Genomic DNA, 23,094 nt, shown 5'->3' with positions numbered 1-23,094 from the left:
CACATCCTGGAAGAACTGCACTCCGGCAGCTATTAAAAGCGTCCAGATGCTGGCGTTGCTGCACCGCGTCAGCGTCTGGCACCTGCTGGACCTCAGCAGCAATGCAGCCTCCTGACCAGGCGATGGCTGCTCCAGACCACTCAACCGGCTTTTGTGATCCCTGTGACGATCACGCCAATCCCAGGAAGCAGGACCAACAGCACGAGTTCGACTCCGATGGTAGCTTTCCCCCACCTGCGCGGAGTGCCGACAGGCCCGAGGCCTCCAGAGACTCGGAGTCTCGGAGGCGCCGTCGTATGGAGGCTACGCAATCCCCCCTCCCGGAGGCAGACTCTGTTGCCCCTTCGAAGAGGAAGCGCACTCCCAGTCGGCGTGTTGTGGAAGCGGCAGAATCAGCCCTCCTTCTGGAAGAGGTCATGGCAAATGAAGGCCTTCCCCGGACCCCTGGTCGCATGCACGGCGCAGCGGAGGCCTCCTGTCCTTATGGAGGTCTAGGCGCCTCTCTCTCTATTCCCCTGACGTTCCAGTGGAGAAATCCCATGGATGCCAATCCTGGGGATGTTTCTGCGCGCGTGGCGGCGCTCAGGGAGGCCCTCCAACAGCAGTCCGTGCCCTTGCAGCTGTCGGAGCTTTCTCGACAGGGTTCACGCGGCGTGGACTCTCGTGTGGAGCAACAACCGCCTCCCAGAGCTTTTCCTGAGGAGGGCTTGCATCAGCGGCAGCCTCACGCTAAGGCAGTCCCCCAGATTCCAATCTGTCGGCGGCCGTGTAAGCGCTGAGCCGAACAAGCGCCACCATGAAGAGCCCTTCCTCGTTGAACCTGCGGCCGTTTCCCGTGGAGGCATGCGCAGACCCACAAAAGACGCTCAGAATCGCACTGAGCGCGTTTCTCGACTAGAGACCTTCGGCGCACAGCTAGCTAGTTATCGCAGGCGTCCGTGTGCCTTGTCTGTGTGACTGTTGTGGCTTCAGTGTTTGACGCTGTAGAGCCTAAGGATCTCTTGGGCTTCGGTGTTCCTCTCAGCGAGGTCCTTTGCGCCGACAACGGCCAGAACGCACAGCAACAGCAGGAGTCTGTGTTTGCAGTTGATGTAGCGGTGGTTGGTGCCGGCGTTGCGGGGCTTGCGGCAGCTGCATACTTGCGGCGATGTGGAGCCTCCGTTATTGTTTTGGAGGCGAGACAGCGCGTAGGAGGCCGCACGTTCTCCTCAGTAATGCCGGAACGCGAACTTCCCGACGGGCGAAAGGTCCAGCGTAAGCTGCTGAGAAAGGGTGGCTGTAGATCTCCGCCTTTGCAGCACGTGCGAGAACTGCGATATCGAGGCTTTTGTAGCCGGGAGGGGGGAAGGAAAGCGAGGGGAGAGGCGTTTTTGGCGTGTGCATGCGCAAGCGCGCAGGGGACGGGGGGTAGGGGAAGGCGTGTGTTTCTGAGGAGTGTGAGGTCTGTCGCATGGGCTAGGGAGGTCTCGCGCGTAGGTAGTAGTGGAACGGTACTAGCGATCGAGTCATCATCCTGTTCTTTCATGCGTCTGCTGGTTACTCTTAGCTATTACAGGGCTTATGGGGATTTTTAGGGATATTTGGGAAGGCCGGGAGGCAGGGGACCCCGTGAGGAGAGGAGCATGTGAAGCCGTGTTAGTGTTTCTTTAGCGCCTTTTATTCTGTGTCTGCCTGAGCTTTCATGTTCTGGCTTTCTCGGGGAGGAAGGGGGGAGGGAGAAGGGAGGAAAAGGGAGCAAGGGGTTCGCGGTGTTCGCTCTTGGAGTGGCGCTTGCGGTGAGACTTTTGCCGCTCTCCCGCGAGGCAGCCGCCGTGTCTTCGAATTTCCTCCTTTTGTGTGTGTGTAGCTGTTCTTGCAGGTGTTGTCATTGACTTGGGGGCCTCATACATGCACTGCGTGACCGCTCAACCAAAGCAGGAAGGTTCTACCCCGGACTGCCGATGGCGGCGCGAGCCTTCACGGTCTGTTAGCGGGATTGCGGCTGTGCTGCAGCCCATCGTAGCAGATGTCGCAGGCAAGCAGAACTGGGAGTCCACACTTTTCGCGAGGTAGGAGGTGCAGCAGCACCCAAAACAACACGCTTGTTCCCCCTCCCTGTTCGACTGGGGTCTCTTTTACTCGCCGTTCCCTTCCGTCCCCAAAAAGACATCCGCGCGTCTGTCCACCTCCGTGCCTTCGGTGTCTAGACACTGCATTCCGCATGCATCTTCATTTCTGAAGTTGCAGTGCAAAGTTTAGGGTTCGCTTGCTTGAGCTGCCTCGGCATCCACTGTGCGCTTCATGGCATTTGCGCGTCTTTGGGATGGGTGCCGCAGCTGGAGTGACGAAGCCTCAGGTCGGCAATTGCCCTTTATATCAGTCCTCAAGGTACACCAGGTGTTGGATCGCTTGAGAGAGAGAACTGCAGCCAAACTGCTTCACTTGCCTCCGCCCCTCACCGCGGAAGGCGGACCCGGACCCCCAGCCGCCTCCCTGTCCAACACCATTCCCGCTGCCGAGTTTCTTTCCCCGTCTCTAGACGAGATCCTCGACGGAGCCTTAAGGAGGCAGCAGCAAGAGAGCAGCAGCAGCAGCAAGCCGTGCGGGGGGCCTCGGGGTGGGAGCGACGGCAACCCCTCCATTGATACGCATTTTTTGTGGCATTCGCGAAAGGGTGGCGATACTCCTGTTGTGCAGGATGGCGCTCACAGTGCGGCTGCTCTCAGCTTGGTGGGCAATGTTACTCGCGGCAGCGGCAGCGGTGCAAAATTGGAGGGCAGCGCCAAGCTGACGCAGCACGATGCAAGTGATCCATGTTGCTCCGTGGGTGTGGGTGCCGCCAGGAAACGAGGCTGTCATTCGCTGGGCAGACGCATCTCCGACTCCCGTTTTGGCAAGTATTACCCTCTAGGGGATGCTTTCCTCCAGAGAGTCATCAAGGCTTTCGGAGGGTGCCCTAAGTGCTGCACTGGAAGCTGCGGGGGAACGTCGCGAAGGCTTGAAGACAAGCAAGCAGCTGGCGGCTGGGATAATCTTGGAAAAGATGGAGGAAATCCGCGGAAGGGGGGTCTCTGGGGCCTGGCTGCACCGCTAGTGCCTGTGAATGGGAGCAGCAAAACTTCCGAGGCACTTGAAGCTTCCGGAGTTGACGTCGACTCTCCAAGTGCTGGGAAAGAAGCACATGCGAGCTGCGGGACAGACTCGAAGTCCGCTGCAGCCTCCAGCAGAACGCGCGAACAAGGGATGCAAGGACCTGTGGGTACTCCTGAGGATCTGAGCGAGAGGGGCGCTGTGCTTGGCAGGCAGTCTCGTGGCTGCAGCAGATCTCGGAGGAGCAGCAGCATCAGTGGACAGCAACCCTCGGTGAAGAGCAATCGTTCAAAGAAGGGCAGTGGTTCGGCAGGGCAGCAAGCGCAGACGCGTCTGGTGCCTCCGCTTTCTCTGCATGATAACAGCGGCTTCCGGCGGTCTGCGTGGGAAGCCTTGCATATATCCCTGTGCGAGCTGTTGGCTGAAGATGAAGAAGATGAGGGGCCTGTGTTCTCTCCCGTTAGCGCTATCACCAAAGACGGAAGCGGCAGGGAATGTCGCACATTGAAACCGCGGAAGATGCCCCTTCTTACTCCTGCAGAGGCTCGGATGATGCTTGTGGTGCTGCAGTCAAGACTGGGCTATGTGGGGGATCTGAGAGAGCTGCCTTTGTCAGCGGTCAAGAGCTATCCCTATATCATTGCCGGAGTGAAAGGAGGCCTCCGCGAGCAGCTGCTGAAGCACAGAGTGGGGCCACCCCCAGTGCCCCTGTCTGTGCCCCCGCCAGCGAGTATGCAGCGCCTTCGCATGCAGCAAGCCGCACTAGAAGCAACCCTCCAGCAGGAGCAGCGGGTAGAGGTGTACCCCTTCTCTGCGACTGCCGCTAATTCTGCCGACAAGATTGTCGTAGACGGCTGGGGCTGGCTTCCCTTGTTCTTGTGTCTACAAGTGTCTCCCTTCGTTGTGACGGAGGCCACCGTTCAGTCCATATACGTTGGCGGGAGGCAGCAGCTTAGTGGGCGCCTCTCGCAGAATTCTATCCCCGCAGAGCAAAATTCGTTGGCTTCTCCGGAAGGCTGTGCAGACCCTCTCGGGTGCCGAGGCCAAGGTGATGCAAGCGCTGCCAACACAGAAGTCGTGGAGGATCTCCCGGCTGCTTTCGAGGATGACGACGATCCAGATAATCCCCTCGCTGACTCACATCCCGTCCGCCTCCGGGTGGAGACAAACCGGCGTCTTCGTCACAGCGCGTCTCATGGCCTTCCACAGGCAGAGGCGCAGGAGGAGCCTCCAGTCCACGTTTGGTACGTCTGTGTGTTGTGTTTCGCGTTCCATTTTTGCCCGTGGAGGCTTTTTTTCGTCATTTGCTTCCTGTTGGGCTGCTCATTGAAAGGGGCTTTGTTTGTGAGAAGGGGGCTTTCGTTCTCCCCCATCCCCGTCGTGCTGCGGCCTCGTGCATCTGCTCCTTTCGCTGAGAGCAAGAGACTAAGTTGCCTGAGCGGCGGCATTTCCTCTGCAGGGTTGTTGTAACTTAGCCTGCGCTGTGCTGCTTCAGGATCCGTGCCAAGTACTGCGTGGTGGCAGTACCCCTGGCTCAGCTAGCTCAGGCGCCTCTGCCCCGACTTAAGGCCTCAGCTGCGGCTACAACGCCAAAGGCTTCAATTCCCCAAGCGCAGCTTCCTCCCACCCTAGGCCTCATTGATTTTTCTCCTCCACTTGGCCCTGATAGGCGACGTGCCCTCGCGCGATATCGGATGGGTTGCCACAACAAGGTGCGTCATGTAGTGGCGCGGCTTGTAGGGGCTTTCCCTGTTTCCGCGGACTGTTCCTATCTCTTCACTTGGGAGAGGAATCTTCTCAGAATCATGGGCCTCCATGATGTTTTAGAAGCACCAGGGAACTTGTGAGGACGGAGGGTTTGCCGGGGTTGCGGCTTGACTTTGTCGTGTAGTACAGCGCTGTTTCGTGCGCAAGTCTGCTATGTAGGGGCGATCTACATAGAGAGATATCTGTATATATGAATATCTATATATATGAATATATATCTATATGTATATCAGAAAAGGCCGTGTGTGCAGAGGAGCTGGCACCTCAGAGTGTCGGGCCTCCGAGTTGTCGATATATCTGCGATGCTTTGCTGTATTGCACAGGTGATTATTCGGTGGCATCCAGACGACGTTTTCTGGGAGGAGCGCGGGCTTCAGTTGAACTGCCTCGACCAGAAGTTTCAGTTCTTGAATCTTCATGCTTATGGAAAACCGGGATGTCTGTTGGCGCACTGTTTTCCGCCGTTCTCGAGCGGCTATGGGGGCTTGCAGACGGACCAAGAGGTAGGGCGTCGCTGTTATGCCTTCGGAAGACGCTGCCGCCGCTGCTGCTGCTGCTGTTTGCTTCGCGTTCGCTGTTTCTGCTCCTACCCTGTTCGAGGGAAGGGAACGGCAAGCTTCATGCAGGGGCTGTGGGGTCAAGCGAGGAGAAGCGTTCCGCTTGATTCTGGACAGATGTCTGCGGCCTTGCTCGGAAAGCGCAAATAAGGTGAGGCTCGCACGAAGAATTCGGCTTTTTTCAATTTTTACCGCGCTTCGCAGGTGGTGGCAGAAGTCCTGGCTCTGCTGCAGCAGATGTTCGACATTCCGGACTCAGCCTTCCCTCGACCCGTTGATTTCGTTGTTTCGCGATGGGATGAAGACTGCTTCTCTCGGGGATCTTACTCGACGCCGGTATGCGCGTGCCTCATTATTTTGTTGCTTTTCATGTGTCGGGGGTGCAAGGATCTGGTAGGAGGGACTTCCTTCCCCCCGTCACGCCAAGGTCCTGCGCTCTCTCCGCGGTGTCTCTCTGCTTCACCGAAGAGGAGGGGAGGAGGAGTTGGGTGCTCGTTTTTCGCCGTGTGAACGCGGTAGCCGGAAGCAGAGAGGGGTCGATCGATGGAGTGAAGAAACACTCTTTTACTTGAAGGCAGAGGAACGCGCTGGTTGTTTTTTTCTGCCGTTGCGTCCTCAGGGGGTGAACGCCTATGACAACGATCTGGACATCATGAGGGCCCCCCACCCGATAGATGATCCGCGTGTCATCTTTTGCGGGGAGCATCTTAGCAAGGCCTACTTCCAGTGCGTTGATGGCGCGTTTGACACAGGTGTGTTCACAGTATACCTTTGTTCCGTGGACTAGGATCCTCGTTGACAATAGGGCCGGGGTGTGTCTTCATTGTAGCTGGTTTTCAGCGTGGAGGCCTTCCGGGTTGGTGTCCATTGCGCCGTGGATAGTGGGGTAGAGCAGCAGATTCTTGAAAAACAAGCGGGAGGCGGGGGAGAGGGAGCGAAAAGGGAGCCTGCTCTCTCGAAGTTTGTTGCGGTTTGGCTAGTTGAAGCAGTGTGCAACTCACGGATCTTCGTTTAGATATCAGTGGGTTTCGCGTGTTGTTCCTCTGGCCAGAGTAGCGGGTGCGCTTCTGGCAAGGGAAATGTGTATCACTTTGAGGTTTGAGTTGTTTTTTGCTAGATTACCCTACTTTCCTGCTTGGGATGTTGCTGTGGACGCTCAGGGTTGCGCGCGGGCGAAGCTGTTGCTCACGAGTGTTTGCAACTGCCGCTGCCTCCCCGCGAAGATGGCAGGAACTTTTCGCTGGATTATTTTTGTCTGCCGCCTACATCGACAGGGCCAAGAAATGGTTGCAGGACGTCAGCTACCATACCAGAGGCCGATGGGGAACGGCAAGAGGCATGTGTGCACCCGGCGGCTTGTTCGAGAGAATCTTCACCCAAAAGGCCAGAAGAGGCCTCTGGGGGAGTCTCGAAGGATGGACTGGAAGCTCGGCAGGGGAGGGCTTTCTTGCCTCAATGCCCCTTCTCAGGTTTTCCAATGCCGCCCCTTCCCCGTGTGCTCCGGGGGCACTACCTAACGGATCAGTCTGACTTAGGCCTTACAGATGCAGAAGGGGTGGACTGGGCAGAAGTCAGCGGCTCTTGGCGGGGTGTCCAAACGTGCGAGACTGAGCGCAGGGCCCCTCAGGTTGCCGCAGCAGAAGAGTGCTTTCTTATGCGGTGCCTGTCTTTTATCCGGACGGGCAGCAGGCGGCTCCTTCAGGCCCTGGCCTTGCAGCAGCACGACAGTTCCCCCCGTGGCTCTCCCCTCTTGGAGCCGTTCCTCGAAGATGGCGTCTTTGACTCTGAAGACTTGCTTTCTCAGGGGCTTTTTAAGGCAGGATCAGCCTGCGAGGGTGAAGCCCAGGCAACAGTTGCTGCAGACACCGTCCCTCCGCTGCCACCGTTGCAACGGCTCTCCGATAGGGCTGTGGATTTCTTACGGCGCCTGCCCACGGCTGCCCAGCGACTCTTTTACAGGACGTTTCTGTCGGAGTTTCCTTTGACTAAAGAACCTGTCACTGGCAGTACTTCAGAGGATCAGCAGCAAGGGTGTCCAGCCTCGCCCCCACAGGAGCAACAGGATAGCACTGTACATGAACGTGAGGAGGAGCAGCAAGCCCAGCAGCAGCAGCAGCTTCAGCAGCTGCAGCTACCCCTCCTCGCTGATCTTCTTGACGCTATTTTGATCTGCACCAGCAACAACAAAACCCTCATTCTAGAGCCGCCGTTAAACGAGGCGGCCCTGGTGTTGTCGCAAGGTCTTGCTAGGCGCTTGAAGAGGGGGAATGCGGGCAAGGTGTTGGACATGGAGGGCTTTTTGTTGCTTCTGGCAAAGCACAACAGCCTCATAAGAGATTCTGTTCTACTTCCCATTAGAAAATTGGCGCACAACTTCCCCCAGAGCGGCGAAGCTCCTGAAGACACCCAGACGGTTGCCGCAACAGAGGACCCTTCGGCAAAAGGAGAGGCAATGTATCTAGAAGGGTTCGTCAAGGAACTGATGCTCCCTGCCCTTCCTGCACACGCGCGCAACGCCAGGCCTCCCCGCATGGCTGCGGTATCCGTGGGAGTGCTTCTGATGGAAACTCTGGAGCGGCTGTGCGCTGCTGCCCCTCGAGTTGCGAAAACAAAACTGATTCAGCAGCAGGCTGCCTCCGTAGAAAACCTAGTGTTGCAGTCCCTAGCAAGCAGCCAGTTTATCTCGGCCATGGGCAGCGGTGCGGTGACGCAGGGGGCGGCGAACACTCAAGGGCAAGACACAGAGAAGAACGCTGAACCTCTACATCATGAGCAGCTCTGCTGGCTCTGTCGAGGGGAGGGGGATCTGCTACTGTGCGATGGCTTGCCCCCCGCAGAATCATCATCTGGCGCTGTCTCTGATGACGAAGGGCGACTGCAGAGCATGCACGGCTCAGCTGCACGAGGTCCAAGGCCGTGTCATCATGTATTTCATATAGGCTGCGCTTTCCCTCCTCCAACGCCCGCAGAACTTCAGCCAAACGCACACTGGAGCTGCCCTCTTTGCAAGGCTAAGGCCTTCAAAGAGCGCAGAAGCAAAATGAAGCCAAGCGCAGTCCAGCAGCCCCCGCTTAAGGACCCCGCAGGAGATCAGCCGCGGCTTGAATGCGATGACGGTGAGGAGCACTGCGAGCAGCCGCAGCAGCAACAGGAGCTTGGGAAGGAAACACAGGAGCAACAACTTTGCAATGGCGTGGAAGGGAAGCAACAGCAGGACAAAGGGGCAGGCAGCCGTCACGATGGAGGTCGAGTTTGTGCCACTGCCCCGGGAGAAAAGTTGCTACATCATATTTTTGACTCTGTAGATAACCTCGCCCAGAAGGGCACTGAGGAGAGGACTGCGCGGCAGTCTCAGCTGCAGTTGGCGTCTTGCGAGGAGCTGCAGATGGCCGCTCTGAAGCGGTTGTTTGTGGATAAAACTCGAGGCCTCTTGGCTCGCACCCGTCAGCTCTGCAAGCGGCTGGATTTTCTCCAGTCCAAAAGAAAGCGGCTTTGGATTGCTGCAAGGCGCAGGAAGTGGCGGGCTGCGCGTCCCCGCAGTGAGCCCCCTAACCCGCAATCGGCCACAGTGCTTGAGTGTCTTGACAGGAAAGGTCATGGGCTTCTCAAGCGGGAGCAGACACCGCAGTATGCAAAGGCTGCAACTTTGGCTGGTCCTTCCTCTGACGAAAGAGCTTCTTCATCGGACGGAGGCGGTTCTGGCCGCACAGGTGAGGGGGGGCGCAGACGCCGTGGCTGCACAGAATCGGAGGGAGAAAGCCTGGGCCGTCGCTCTCACTGCTCCAGCTCTTTGGTGAGAACTGAGCAGCAGGAGCGTCGAGGTGCAGGATCACCTGCTGCGGGATCGGGAGGGCATTGCCGAATAGAAGTGGATGGTGCAGCAGGTGAGAGGTGTGAGAATGGCGCGAAGGAAGCTGCAAATGAGTCCCCATATGAGGCTTCGTCTGAGGATGAGAGAGAGCCATACCTGGACCCATTCGCTGCTGCTGCGCAAACACCTTGGTTCGCAAAAGGTCTGAGTTTGCTCTCACGTGTCCAGGAAGTCGACGTGGCAGGACTCCCCCTCAGCGTGTCGGCGCTGCAGCACTTGCGTCATACAACCTTGGGGTGCTGCTGCCTCCGGAAAGACCAGCACTCAGCGAAGGGAACGCCTCAAGATGCAAGCACCAGCAACGCGTCATATTTTTGCAGCTGCGGACGAGCAGCAGGATCGTTGAAGAGCAGCGACTGCCTCTGTATACAGGCGGCTCGCAAGGATGCCACCGCAGCACTCAGGGACTTGTTGATAGATCGCGGATGCAGTCCACGATCATCGGCTTCCCGCCGTTCGAGGGGCCCCATGCGTTGTTTAGCGCCGCATGTCCGATCTCAAGATGCCATTGTTGAGGCTCTAGCTGTCGGGGAGCCGGCGTGGATGAGCCGCCTGCTAAGGCCCTCTAGGAAGCGTAGGACTTCTTACCCCCGTAGGTGCGCGAGGGATGTAGGAGAATTAGATGCTGTTGTCTCTCGCCAGCAGGCTGCATTGCATGCATCACGGTTTCAATTACAGCAGCAATACAGACATCTCATTTTGGCACACCAGCAGCAACAGCAGCGTGTGGTCGATCCGCCGCGGAGTGCTGCAGACGCACTTCTCCAGAGGGAAGGTCTTGGATCCCGTGCGGCAACACTCACGGAGAACGTGAGGCAGTTTCCACGCTCTTCTGTTCAGAGTGAGTTGGCCGCGCTGGCTCAGCAGCAGGTATACGGATCCGCGTCTCCAGTACAGCCGCGGCAGCAACCGGCGATTTCCAGCGGGGCCCTTTGCTCTCTGTGGCAGCTGGTCCAAGCAGCAAAAGAACGGCAGGAGCAACAAGAACAGCGCTACGCGCAAGCTGGCAGAGCGTCTAGTGCCTCAGCGCATCAGCTGCAACTGCAACTGCAGCTGCTGCAGCTGCAGCAACTACAACAGCTGCTACAGCAGCAACAAAATCGATCAGATCTAGTCCTGCAGGCGGCTCAGTTCGGTCAGCGTGCCCCGTCTCCGACTGCCAGCGCTGCAGGGGCCAGCTACCGCTTGGCTCAGCAGTTGGCATTTTCGCAAGCGGTCCAGGCGCATGCTGCCCTAGCGCCTCAACGCGCAACCAATACGAGAATAGAGCAAGAACTTGAGCGGCAGCTACAAGAGCTTCAGCAGCAGCAGCGGCTGCAGGATCGCCTTCGCGCTCTGCAGCAGCAATCGGAATCAACTCTATTGCAGCGCCAGTCCATGTGCAGCACCCCACATCAAGAGTCTCACCAAAGAGAGCAGCTGCTTGAACTGCTACAGAAGGCACAGCACGACGTAGCCGAGGAACAGCGCGTGCGGGAGCGCATGGTTCGATTGCAGCAACTCCACAGGCAGTTACTCCAGCAGCAACAACAAGACGGATCCCTCAGTGGAACGCAGCCGCAAATCTAGCCCTGTTATCGAGGATATAGAATCGCAACGCGCGAGGGTAAAGCTCCCACCGCTATTGCGACACCTTTCGCTTCAATTCATTCATAGGGGACTCCAGCTTGTGGCAACGCTCAGTGTCCGGCTTCCTTAAGGGAGACCGATAGATGTTTTCGTGGATTGCTAAATCCAAGCAAGTTTCGTAGCTTTTGAATTGCTTACTCTTGTCATTGAGTGACATATGTTCTGACCGAAATTTCTCCATGCATTCCGGTTTTTGTGTCTTCATGACGCAGTATCTTCGTTTTCTCCTTCCTCCCAGCGGTGCCGTGCTGCAGCTGGGAAGGGTCTCCGGTGCCCTCAGTCGCATAATGGTGTTGTGCAAGCCGTCAGAGGCTGCCTCAGTTTATGCAGCCCATGTGCGTATTGGCTGCGATCAAGTGTCATTTATTTCGTTGGATCTATCCGCCAAGGCGGAAACAGGCTTTGGGGCCTGTCGGCATTTTGAGCCGTGTGCTGCACGGATTCTTTGTCCCTGTAGTACGAACAGTTCTTGTGTAATTGCCAATCCGTGGCTATTGCTGTTTGTGCCTCGGTCTAAGCCACAGAAGCTGCTAGGGAAGCCGCAACCCAATGCAGGGGCCAGGTCACCTGCAACTTCAACAACAATGAGCAACCCAGCCGTGAGCCTTGAATCTGCCTACAGTCTTAGGTGTGCCTACTCGCGCCTCACCAGGGGACTTAACTCGATACTGCTTTGTTTATTATGGATACTCTGTGATTTAACCGAGCTGAGAAGAGGCACTCCAGCGAAACAGATCTGCAGCCCTTTATCCCTGGCCTTAAGCAGTGGATTGTTGCAGCGTGTACTAACTGCGAAGCGCTACTCGCTACTACGACTGCTTCTCCGCACTCCACTCTGTGCCCTGAATCCTATAAGGTGGTTGTATGATGTTTGCTGGTCACTTTTTGTGTGTCTGGCCGCTGGAAGGGAACTTATCAGCATATGGGTCAGGTCAGTGATGCCACCCTCCTGTGCCTGGCAGCAAATAGGTAGCACATCTGCAGGAATAAGTTCAGACGGTATCTAAAGGGCTGCTCTCAGTAGCCATGCTGCGTTGTGGGAGGCTTACAGGCGAGCAAAAATGCAGTGGGAGCCAAACTAGTTTCCGCACCTCCAGGCAACCCCGAGCGGTTGCTTGACTACTCGGAAAACTGTCACTAGGGCGGAGGGGGGAAAGGTTGTTTTTGTCGGGAAAAAGTCAAATATGTAGTCCGCTATAACACTACCTGGTGCATTGTCAATGATTCAACACCTTTGGCCAAGGATGGTTTGTACCCAATAGCGCTTGTGCATAGGTGGATACAGTTGTGGCGTGCATAAGACTGGACTGCCCTTCTCCGCTGCGCATTACCAAGATATTCCTCAACAGCGGCTCCAGCTAGGAGGAAACGGGGAAATGTAGGCTTATATGTCGATTGTAGAAAAGCACTTTTCCACCGAGGGTCGGCAACACAAGGCTCACATTTGCTTTCATCCGAATTTCATGGCACATCCGCGCTTGCAAGATTCAGACCTTCTGCATAGTGCTGGGCAGACAGAAAATAGTGACGAGTGCGATAGTTGCTGTCTCAGGGGTAGCAGAGCAGGCCAGGAACAATTCGTTACCAATTTAGTCTATTGCCCTACTTCTATTGAACTCGGTACCTTTATCCGCTTAAATTTGTGGCTACGTCGGGGAATAAGTAGATGACTTCATCTTTGCTCTTCCACGCATTTGCGACCGCAAAGCCATAAACTAGAGAGTGAATGACTGGGGAAGGACGCGTGCTGATTTGTAAGTTCATTTGGACTACCATGTTCTCTTGTTTATTTGAGAGTCCCACTCCTGGGCAAGCACTGTTCATCTACATGTCTTTGCAACGAGCTGTTTGCGAAAAGCGTGCTCACACCGGTCCACAGCCACAGAAGCTTGTCCTTTGTCGATTCAATAAGATTAAAAAACTAGAGACTCCTGGACACTGAATCAAGGGTGGGGAGCAGTAATTAGCAACAGCAGCACGAAACATAGCAGGAAGTCCGCTCAGCAGACCAGTGAACCCCCACAAAAAGTCGGATAATTTCAGATCATTCACCTTAGGTAGCGATGAGAGAGGCCGTGCACTGAAGGTTTGCTGCTGCCCGAATACTTCATAAAACTGTACACCATGGCCGCTACCAGCAGCCCACCCCGAAGCGATTTCATTAGCTAAAAAGTATCCTAGCCTCCAAAAGTCTCGTTATACCTAAGTTAGTTGTCATTATTCGTTATCTTGATCTGGGACAAATTGTAGTTCTATTCCCATTTGCTACCTCTACCGTACTGCAATTTCATCTTCGAAGCCCCGTGGCAGCGTGGACTGTGTGGTGAGGCTCAAACCCCAAACTGCGACTGATAGCGTGTTTGCTTTGGTGTAGCGCGAAGCACCTGATAGGGCAAGAATACTTTTTGATACCACCGCACAGCTTCGGCTCATCTTGGTAAACTCGATCACACTGGCTCATTCAAGCTCAAAGGTCATGGCTTTGCAAGCGTCTACCTTGACTCCTATTCTATAGTATAGAAGACATCAGCTGCCCTCTTGCTTTTTGCAAGGACGGGGGGTTTGCTCATTCACCTGCTTTGTGCCAGGCAGCGAAACTGGTGGTCCAGTAAACTGGCAACCCCTTGGGCCCCCAACCATTCTACTGCTTGTCTGTACGCCTGCAGACTACAAGCTAACCCATCTTTTTGCCGTCTCGTCTTAGCCCCTTCCTGCCTCGCCTCATGCACACAACATTACGTCTTCATCTATCGAACTACCAGGACTCTGCAGCAAATAATATGTAGACAATTAAACCAATCAGTTACTTCTTCACAAAGGTTTGATTGAATGTAACTAGAGTAGTAGGAAGTGCCCAAGTGGAGTTTGGTCCGCTACGCCTTCGCCCCCATTTCAAAACACACCCCGTCATGATCCACACCTATGCTGAGGCCAACGTCACTCAAGACAAGAGAATAGTTCGCAATCCATCTCCTGCACGTTCTTTTGCAGCAAACTTCACAAATAGTTTGAGGAGTTCAGAAAATTCCTTAGGAAGCCAATATCGATAGTTCTGTGGCATTGCCAACTGTAAAAGAATCGATACAGCACGAAAAAGGATTGATATTCGAGAGGATGGCCAATGGTTGTAGCCACCTGGACACAAGCTTCCCCGTCTGGAAACCTTTTGATGCACATCATAAAGCCTACCCATCCATCAGGACAAAATCTCCAGGCTCGAAACACCTTGCAGACCTGCCGCTTGTCTTGTTTCCGTGCTAGCCATTATTGAGATTTGCGCATACGTTCGCGTTGACTTGCCTGCTGCCCTCTCAATATCTCCGCTGTTATGGGTGGCTGCTAACATTGGCCCAGCTTGTCGTGACCCAAATGCTAGAGGACCTCTTCAGTGTAGATCAGGGATGCAAGAGAGGAACGGACAGGCAAGTGTGCCGCTGTATTATCAATCCGGTCGATGATTAAGAAATCAAATGGATTTGTGTGAGCCCTGAGTCGCAAAGACTGCGGAGCATTGCGATTCGTGCACCTTCTCTCTCTATTTGCCTCATGGTGCTTCGCAGTGGTCAATTTATGGTCAGCTTTTCAGCTGGGACATAGCGTCATATGGCTGATCCTGTGGAATCCGTGAAGCTGCCAGACAGGAGCCAAGAAGAACTGAGCGACCTACTGACGCGTGACAAAGTGGAGACAATGGGTGAACTGGGAGTACTTGCTGAGTCTGTCGAGAATGACGTGGATGCTATGCTAACCCTTGACCTCCAAGAGTCCGGCAATAATTGTATTTGCATAGTAGGCCAGATCCATTCAGGCACTGGAAGGCTTTGCAAAAATCCGGGTTTATAAGAAATGCGCGGCTTTACCCGCTGACAAATTGGGCATAGCAGTGCATACTTCTCTGCCCCGGAATAATACTAGGCCACTAAGAAAATCGTGAGAGATTTTTACTGCGGTGTGAACCCCATCATGGCCCAAAACAGCATGCTTTTATGCTTTGAGCTAACGCTATTGCGAAGGGCCGTCAAAATGGACAAAAAATGGAAGTTAATGACCTGCGTGGAGCCGAAAATTCTACAGGGAGTCGTAAAAGTACTGAATCGTGAGCCTATCGAGCGCATAGTACACAGCAAATAGGAACATTTCAGTGAAATGGTATGGGGACCGCCAGCTTCAGTAATTAACAAAGAACAGTTGCGGCTTCGTTGTCATTGCAAACATGTCTTGCGGCTGGTGTTACTGCTGGTGTTAACACTGGTGCTGTTGCTGGTGTTGCTGTTGAGGCTTTCCTGGTGCAGCGGCCGGAATCTCTCGAGCTCGGCAAAGGCTGTGCCTGTCACCCATGGATGGTGTGTTGAACACATATGGAGCGCAGTCATAATGAACAAACGATGGCCTTCTCACTCTGTTTTGTACCATAGCCGGGCATTCTTCACGAGAGAGTGCTTCACCATTTTGTTATTCTGGATTCTGGCGAAAGGAGCTAAGGCACGGGTGTCGAAAGTATGGGACGTACGCGATGCCGCATTTAAAAACCGCGAAGCATCACAGACAGAAGAGGTTGCGTTGCAAGATCTCTTGGGCGTCGTCAGAATGCGTTAGCCAACCCGTTGGTAGTACTTTCAATATAATAAACTATTTCGTCATACTGTAAGGCCCGCCGAAGCCAGGGAATAGCTCTACGGCTATGTCTTCAACACTTCGTAAGGAGCACCGAAGACTCTTTTCGGTCTGTTTAGTAGAATGCGGCGCCTATAAGTAGTCCCAGCTTTACCCTCGCGACCCACCAGGCTGCATTCAATTTTTTCCGCACCCTATACCGCTGCTTAGCTTTGGGGGAGCAATGAGAGCAGCAAGCAAGAATCTGGTGTTTTGGAGAACTAGTAGCCTGCTGCAAAGAGTTCTTGCCACAGCTATGTTGCTATTCTTGCTTGTTAAAAAAAACGGTAATCTCGTAAACTTAGTACCGGAGGCGCTGCAGGGCGGCTGATAGGCGTCCTTGCTGCAGCATCGGCCTCCGGCGTTCACAACACAGACTGCTCTTCGGTGAGTAAAGCAGTCAAAGAAGCACCAACCGAGTGAACAAACGAGTGAAATCTCGTACTAAGCTGCGAACCCATAAAACGTCTCAACGACTATGCAGGTGGGCTAAGGTAAAGGCTAAGCCTTGGCTGCTGCAATTTTGGCCGGATAGGGCTCAATTTCTGCAGCCGTAACACATTTGGAAAACATGTTCTCGTCGAAAACAAGCCCTTGCGCACCTTTGACTGCCATCGCTTGTCCCACCGCAGTAGAAGCGCATGCCATAACTACTGTAGCTATTCTTGAGAATTCAGGCAGAATACTGAGCCATCGTCCATGCGGACAGCCATTCCATCCCTCTTTGATACACACACAGAGCAGTCCCCGATCAAGCTGCCGCTGCAAAAGAGTTGACGCATTAAGATGTGTAAATGGCATACAGGTATGCTCGAGATTGCGGGTTCGAGTATGGGAGGCTGTTACGTGCTTGTGATCTGGGTAAAGGGGGTATGTAAGTAGGCATCTGTGGTTTCCGATGTCAAGTAGACTGTTAATCCGAGTAGTGCGGCAGATAGTTCGCAGCTAGGAAGCAGCCCAAGCATTTCAATCACAGCATTCTTGTTAACAGGCCCAAAACCAACACACACCCGCCGCCGTCCGTCCTATTCCAGCACCAACACCGGGTTATGCCCAAAAACGCTTATCCATAACTTGCACCATGCCTTTTTTAAAGACTCACTCGCTTGCCACTCAATCTCCCGTTTGTGCTGTAGGGGTTCCCAGTACTTTATAACATATCTTAGGTTTGGCCGGAAGTGAGCCCAATTCAGTGCTCTGGACAACCAGCTGGTGGCCAGCCTGCTGGCAGCTCGTCATTCTTGAGCGCACCAGCGAACTCCTTCTTGACACTTGCTCATTCCTGCTGTTCGTCAGCTGAAAGCCCAATTGGATTCCTTGACAAGTTACCGGTTACAGATTTGGCGGGGCGAAATGCACGCTCAGAACCGTCTTCTCTTGTTGCGCCACTAAGTTCTCCACAAGAAGTCTCTGCCTCACTTTGTCGAGGTACTAAACCTACGCTGCTTCAGATACATGAAATTAGCGGTGTTGCGGTGACCAAAAGCTGGCTTTTCTAGCGATTTTCCGCACACTTCCATCCACAGTGCGCAGGCGTGGTCCCCTGTGGGCCTTCTATTGGGTCACCCATGGCATATCAAGGATTACGTAGTGGTGCACATGCCCTACATGGAAGTTCTGGAGTTGCTGATAGAATCCGACTACGATATAGAGTGGTAGTTAATAGCAGTGGCCTTGCCAATCCGTGCGTTCTGCTGCCCGTCAGCAAACCTGAGTCCCCGGCCCTACGCTAGGCAGAGAACAGGCAGGCTGCAATTCCGCACCGCCTCCTCTGACAACAGATCCACTTCACATCCCAGTGTCAAGTAACGCTACCGATTGTTGAAAGCTAATGTAAGCTTGAGTAAGTACAGAGTAAACCTATGGTCAATTCGTGACCGGAGATCCATCCTCTATAGCTCCCTTCGCTGCTCCGCATCCTGGATGAGGGCCTTCCGTTTACCTGACGCGTCTTCTTTGTTCACCAAGCAGACTACCTTTACTGAGCCCGATCCCCTTGCTAAAGTTTTTTGTCCTTTTGTGTGCGCTTACAGAATCGGATTATACGACTTAGTCTCCCGCAACAATAGAAGGTGCGTTCCTGGAGGCCTGCCAAGGGCTAATCAGTGGTGGGGGTTCCCTCTGGCTCTCGCTTCTTGCTCGACTTCAACTGCAGGTTAGGGCCGGCTGGCACCGCTTCGACAAGCCAATAGGTCTGCGAATTCCCGAATCGGCTATTCCGTTTCAACCAAAGACGCAGGAACTGCGGTCATTTGATTCTCAAGCCTCAAGTAGTCCATCATCTTGGAAAGCCCCAACGTTCAGTTGCTTTGTCAGTGAATCGCTAACCAACCTTCTACCACCTAAGGTGACACTTTGGTTAGCGACGGTCGACTGTGTTGCAAGCCTGGAGATTTGATTTTGGGGCATCAGCAGGTTGTCTGTGGTGCACCAAAAAGTGGCCCCACGAAGTAGTTTGCAGCCAGGCGGTCATGACCATTTGCAATTGTCCCCGAATCAATGCGGTTTCTTGCTCTACCAGGCATCTCCAAAAGTTGGATGCGACAGAGCTATCAAGAATTGGCTTCTTGAAGAAACTTAAGCCACCCAGAATAATTCGCGGAACTCGCCGCGGAGGCATATGGCCCGCGTGGAGGCGGAAGCTTCCGCGAGCCGTGAAAGCACTGGTTTGCGAGACTACTGGGAGCAAAAAACAGTAGACGGAAGCTCTAGTACAGTGTGGTGGGGGAAGCCTGCATCAGCAATTGAACCGGCTGTATTTGCATGCGGAAGTTGCTTAGGGATGTGCAGAGGCTCCGTTGAACTAGAGTTTTGTCTTTATTCTCGCCACACAATCTACGTGCCTTGTATGTCTTCACAACAGAAGGCTCACATACTTTAGCTTCCCTACGAAAGCGAGCCATCGAGCCGCCATGGTTCTGTTAGTCGATCCTTCATTCTTTGTTGGCTAGTGTTTGTATCTTTTTCTCTTCTGCTCCCATTCAGCAAGTGATTCCCGTTTTGCTTTTCAGCTGCATTAATTATCGCATTGCTGCCTGCCTGAGTGATAGCGATGGGTCAGAGGCCCTTCCAGTGTCTTGAACGAAGTTAGCCTAGCCTCAACAGGCAGATGTAGGCCACGAGAAGCTGGATTTGCAGCATGGGCAAGGTGTAGCGGAGCAAGCTACACCAAAGCACTTTCTACCATACTAAGTTATGTTTGTCGTATCTTTCATGTATTGCAGAGTCAAAACGAAATTCGCCTATCAATAGTAAATTGCTGCTCGCTCAAGGCAACTAGCCAGCATATTAGCACATAGCCTCAGGGGTGAGACCAAACATTGGCAGGAGCACTTTAGCTACTACAAAGTGTCACTGGATAGTACATCTGACCAAGATGTACAGCTTCCAATGGAAGGCATGTTGATGCACTACACACTATGCTCAGAGCTTACTGAATCTGATTAATTGTCTCGTGGTACTGAGCTGCAGGGCCCCTGATTTTCAAATAGGTGTGATATTCTTGATGCGTTAACTTTGGAGTGGTTGAGTACCCTTATGAATCTACCGTATCCCCAAACTAGTTAAACATCTGATATGTAGCTGCAGTGGCTGCATTTTCAAATCAGTAGGAAAGGCCTTGAGCCAAGTTTGACAAATAGGAAACCAGCTTAACTTCTTTCCGGGTAGTGCATGTTTCATGAGTCCCGCCTGTTTCTGTCAAAGACCCTACTGAGGTGCGTTCTTAAGCTCTGGAAGCTAATGGGTAGAAGAGTGAGGGATTATGCTAAGAGCAGCTAGCCACTAATGCCGTCACTCCCCACACAACACCACTCCTTACAGCCCTAGACACGTAAAAGAATCCACAAATTGTTCTCAAGTATTCAAGGCCATCAGGCCTGGTGCTAACGCTTTGCAGGCCTGTCTGAGCTTAGCTAATGGTAGTTCACCAGTTTTCAGGAAGTGCCAACCGCGACTTTGTTTTGTAAAAGCAGCATTCCTGTACCATCAAACCTGCGTCAGGCACCACCATTCACTGCAAACATGAATCCAGATGCGGCCATACGAATACACATTCTTGCTGCATTCATTCATTTATACTTATCTTGCTACAACTGAGAGAGTTTATCTAAAAGAATAGATGCAGTTGCGATGGTGGAGTTGCTTAGCTCAGGGTTCGGTGTCTGCAATGCCATGAGCTGCAGTGACGGGTAGTCAAGTGAGCAGATCCCAAGAATACCGATTACGACAGTTACTGTATAAGTTAATCTGCCATGCTATGCAAACATCTCAAGAATTAAAGAAGAATTGAGTCATTTTGAATGGATTGACTGGGGCTACGAGGCCGCCGCTGCACAGCGCCCACCGGCCCCTCCAAGTCACCGATGTCCCAGTACACCCATTTTCTCACTGAGGAGGTGAATGACGGCTCTTCAGAGCGCAGTCGCGAAGCCTTCAAGAGCATTAGCCACCAAAAAGAGGCATAATTTCTACCCACGGGACCGTTGCATGTTGAGGGGCCGCTACGGCAGGCCCCTAGTGGACGCAGCTATTGTCCGCTGTTTGGCTGTGCATTTCAAGAAATTGGGTCTTGCCGGTGCTTATAAAGGGGCTGCCGCTGAAACTACACGAAGCCCCTGAAGGGCGAGAGGCAGGGTCATGCTGGTCCGCTGGAGCAGGCTATTCAGGGGGTTTGCTTCCCCGGCATTTACTGGTTTTTGACAGCTCTTCATCCAGGGGTTTTTGTGACATTTGGTCTTGCGCTCGTGAATGAATGCGTGGAAACCGCTTAGCTTCCCAATCCAGCGTGGCCATCGAGCAGACATCATTTTTACTGTCCGACTCCCCTACTCTTCTGCCACGTAAACTCTTAACGGAGTGCACGTACATAACATGGTGTACTCCCTCCATAATCATATCATCCGGTCTTTTCCAGTCAGCTAATCTGTCTGTCTGCGAGTTCCTGGTTTTCCCACCATTAGAGAGCTGCTCATTCGTCCCCCGCTAGGCGGCGGACTCTACGCAGGAGCACTCGAGACGGCGGAAAAAGTGAATCCCTGTGTGCCAAAAGCTGTTGGAGTACCATCGTAGAGCTGTAAGCATGGAGGAGGAGCGTTGCGCCTTTGGCGCCGTCCGTGCGAACGGCACGGAACCCCTTGCAGCGTCTGCGGCCCAGGCTGCTAGTCAGCATCCGACGGTGCATGCAGACACCGTGGTGATGCCTGATTCAGAGCAGTCCCAAGGAGACCAGCAAACGTGTGATGACTTGCCCACTCTGTCTGCTAGAGGACCACTGAACGGAGTTGTCAGCGGAAGTCGCCCTCCCACACTCCCCCTGCAGTCCTCGCAGGCTTCTCTTCTTACGGACCAGGAAGCGAGTGAGGAGAGCATGTTACGCAGCCTCACCGCAGCATCGGGAAGCTGTGCGGGAGCAGAGGCGCCCACAGCTTCACGGCCTCACGGGGAAGCAGCCATGGAAGTCGAAGCACAGGATAACCGAAATGGTGATTTGGGTCCTGAGCCGTTAGATGTGGGACCAGTCCCGAATGGAGTAGCGAAAGCAGTGAACGAGGCAGTTGCTGTCGAGGGTTCAGGAGGTGTTACTGCGGAGACAGTTGCACTCGGCGCTGTTGGAGACGACACGGGTGATGCGGGAGGCGCAGAGAGCGACGGCAAGGAAAGCAACGATAGTATCTGCAATGAATGTGGTGGGGGGGGGGAAGTTGTCTGCTGCGATGGTTGTGTCAAGTCATACCACGCAGATTGTCTTCCGGTTGTCGCCAGGCCTCGCCTTCGAGCCAACGCAGATGACTGGTACTGCCCAGAATGTGCCTCAGCAGCGGCAGCACCCTCCGCTGCGGCTGCATCATCTCCTGGGAACCCTAAGCCAGCCACTGGCCTCCCAGATTCACGCTTTGTTCGACAAAATGCAGCTCCAGTGCCTCCGTCGCCTATATATCATCCGACTGCCCCGGCGGTTTCGTGGCCCTCCATGCCGTCTTGTGTTCCTACAAGGCGCAGAAAAACAAAGGCAACGGAGGACTATGAAACAAGAATAAATGTGGGGCCCAATCATCAGGTTAGTTTTCCGTAGGCCGCCACGATCGGTGTGAGGTGTTGTCGTGACGGTTCTCCCGACATGGTTTGTCTTGCGTGCCATAGAGCTATGGTTCTCTGTACTTCCGTGCAATCCATTGTCAACAGGAGCCACACAACCGTCTGCCGGCTCACATCTTTCGGTGCGTGGCTCCCGCCATCCAGTGCGTTGGTAAATTACGCATACTGCGTTCCTTTAGGTGCCTCACCTTCCAGATTTTTTCTTGGCCCGCGGAGAGAGCGACTCGCTTTCGACCATTGCTGAACAATCCCTAGCTGATGGCGCACAGAGTCAGGCTTTGGGCCCATTACTCGTGTATTCCCCATATCTGATGGAGCGATCAAAACAACAGTGCTTAGCAGAACGGGCTTCGAAATCTTGTATCAACTCGCAGAAGGACTTGGCAGAGTTCCTTATCAAGTGAGGTGGCAATCCTTCTTCATGTGATCCACAGTCGGCTGGCGTGCAGTCCCACTGGTTGACACTAGCCAGACCGATGCGTTTATATGTATCTCTTTTGGGCCATTGCAGGTGCTCAAAACGCTGGAAGGTTCGCCCCGGCTGGCAACCTTTTTCACCCGAGTTCGCTTACAAGTTGTTGCACCGTGCCAACTACGACCCAGAGAGAGCACTGCGGATGATGGACGACTCTGCTTTTTGGTAAGCCTAATTTTTTAGAGGAAAGCCGCATTCCAACATGCAAGTAAAAGTGTCACTGGGACTTCCTATACTGCTGCAGGTAGAGTTATTTGCAGTGAGCCACAATATCCGCGGATATTTCATTGAACAGTAAAGGAGCATCCCTATGTGCCGTGGAGGTGCGTGGAGATCCATTTTGTATTGTTTACTCTTTTTTCTTTGCGTCGGCCTGGGTGTGCACAGCTTTCAGAGTGTATGCGATCCACCCCTCCGAAAGTACGAAAACAAATGGAAGCGACGGGACAAACGAGGGACGTTTCCGAGTTCGCCTTACCCTCCTCCGGTGGTTGTGCGCGGCTACTTGAATGAGAAGCAGAGGCAGCTCCGCATGGGCAGGTGAATTAGCAGAGGGAAGCGTCCGCTACGGTGGTCGCCACACACCAGTGTAGGGGCCGTGGCTCTATAATTGCATCAGGTTAAACGAGTAGCCACGAGATATCCCTTCTGTCATATTTCACAAGTGGATCGAAGTGTCAACCGCGCGGTCCTAGGAAACAAGTCGATATGAGACGGCCGCTTCAGTGTGGCTGCGGGTACGAATGGCAGTCGTGCGTAGGATTATCCGTCCAGGCATGTGCCCATCCACCGAATGGCCCGCCAATTTTGGTAGGGCAGGCCTTTCTAGCTTATGGCTCTTGCATGTGCCTTAACAAGGGACCTGTTGGGCCATTGGCGACCCTCCCCGCGGGCGCGCCACCAAGAGAAAGCCTTAGCCTTTAGACAATTTTGAGACGCCAATTTGAGCATGAACCGTACAAACTGGAGTCAATTTG

At 53.9% G+C, this 23,094-nt stretch overlaps 2 protein-coding genes across 2 annotated transcripts; both read left to right on the top strand.

Moving 5' to 3' along the window:
* Window positions 1–101: 101 nt before the first annotated feature.
* Window positions 102–10,833, top strand: LOC34619839. The gene is made up of 10 exons (XM_026335578.1): window positions 102–768; window positions 973–1,254; window positions 1,859–2,048; window positions 2,316–4,313; window positions 4,565–4,781; window positions 5,160–5,339; window positions 5,598–5,729; window positions 6,013–6,145; window positions 6,554–8,448; window positions 8,530–10,833. Exons 1-10 carry the CDS (start codon window positions 102–104, stop codon window positions 10,831–10,833), a joined length of 7,998 nt encoding a protein of 2,665 aa, XP_026191363.1.
* Window positions 10,834–20,626: 9,793 nt separating this feature from the next.
* Window positions 20,627–22,661, top strand: LOC34619841. The gene is made up of 4 exons (XM_026335587.1): window positions 20,627–21,604; window positions 21,822–22,042; window positions 22,154–22,282; window positions 22,505–22,661. Exons 1-4 carry the CDS (start codon window positions 20,627–20,629, stop codon window positions 22,659–22,661), a joined length of 1,485 nt encoding a protein of 494 aa, XP_026191372.1.
* Window positions 22,662–23,094: the final 433 nt, after the last annotated feature.

Source organism: Cyclospora cayetanensis, unplaced genomic scaffold (assembly GCF_002999335.1).
Source record: "Cyclospora cayetanensis isolate NF1_C8 unplaced genomic scaffold, CcayRef3 CcayRef3_contig_73, whole genome shotgun sequence".
Classification (NCBI taxonomy): domain Eukaryota; phylum Apicomplexa; class Conoidasida; order Eucoccidiorida; family Eimeriidae; genus Cyclospora; species Cyclospora cayetanensis.
Note: the sequence above shows the minus strand (reverse complement) of the source record. Positions and strands in the feature narration are given on the sequence as shown.

Bases quoted from the DNA above. Each gene is read 5' to 3' on its own strand.
- LOC34619839 (XM_026335578.1), top strand. From the start codon at position 102: ATGCAGCCTCCTGACCAGGCGATGGCTGCTCCAGACCACTCAACCGGC. The intron at 4,782-5,159 runs GTGCGTCATGTA...TGTATTGCACAG, and splicing joins GGATGGGTTGCCACAACAAG to GTGATTATTCGGTGGCATCC. The intron at 5,730-6,012 runs GTATGCGCGTGC...TTGCGTCCTCAG, and splicing joins GGGGATCTTACTCGACGCCG to GGGGTGAACGCCTATGACAA.
- LOC34619841 (XM_026335587.1), top strand. From the start codon at position 20,627: ATGGAGGAGGAGCGTTGCGCCTTTGGCGCCGTCCGTGCGAACGGCACG. The intron at 21,605-21,821 runs GTTAGTTTTCCG...GCGTTCCTTTAG, and splicing joins ATGTGGGGCCCAATCATCAG to GTGCCTCACCTTCCAGATTT. The intron at 22,283-22,504 runs GTAAGCCTAATT...GGGTGTGCACAG, and splicing joins ATGGACGACTCTGCTTTTTG to CTTTCAGAGTGTATGCGATC.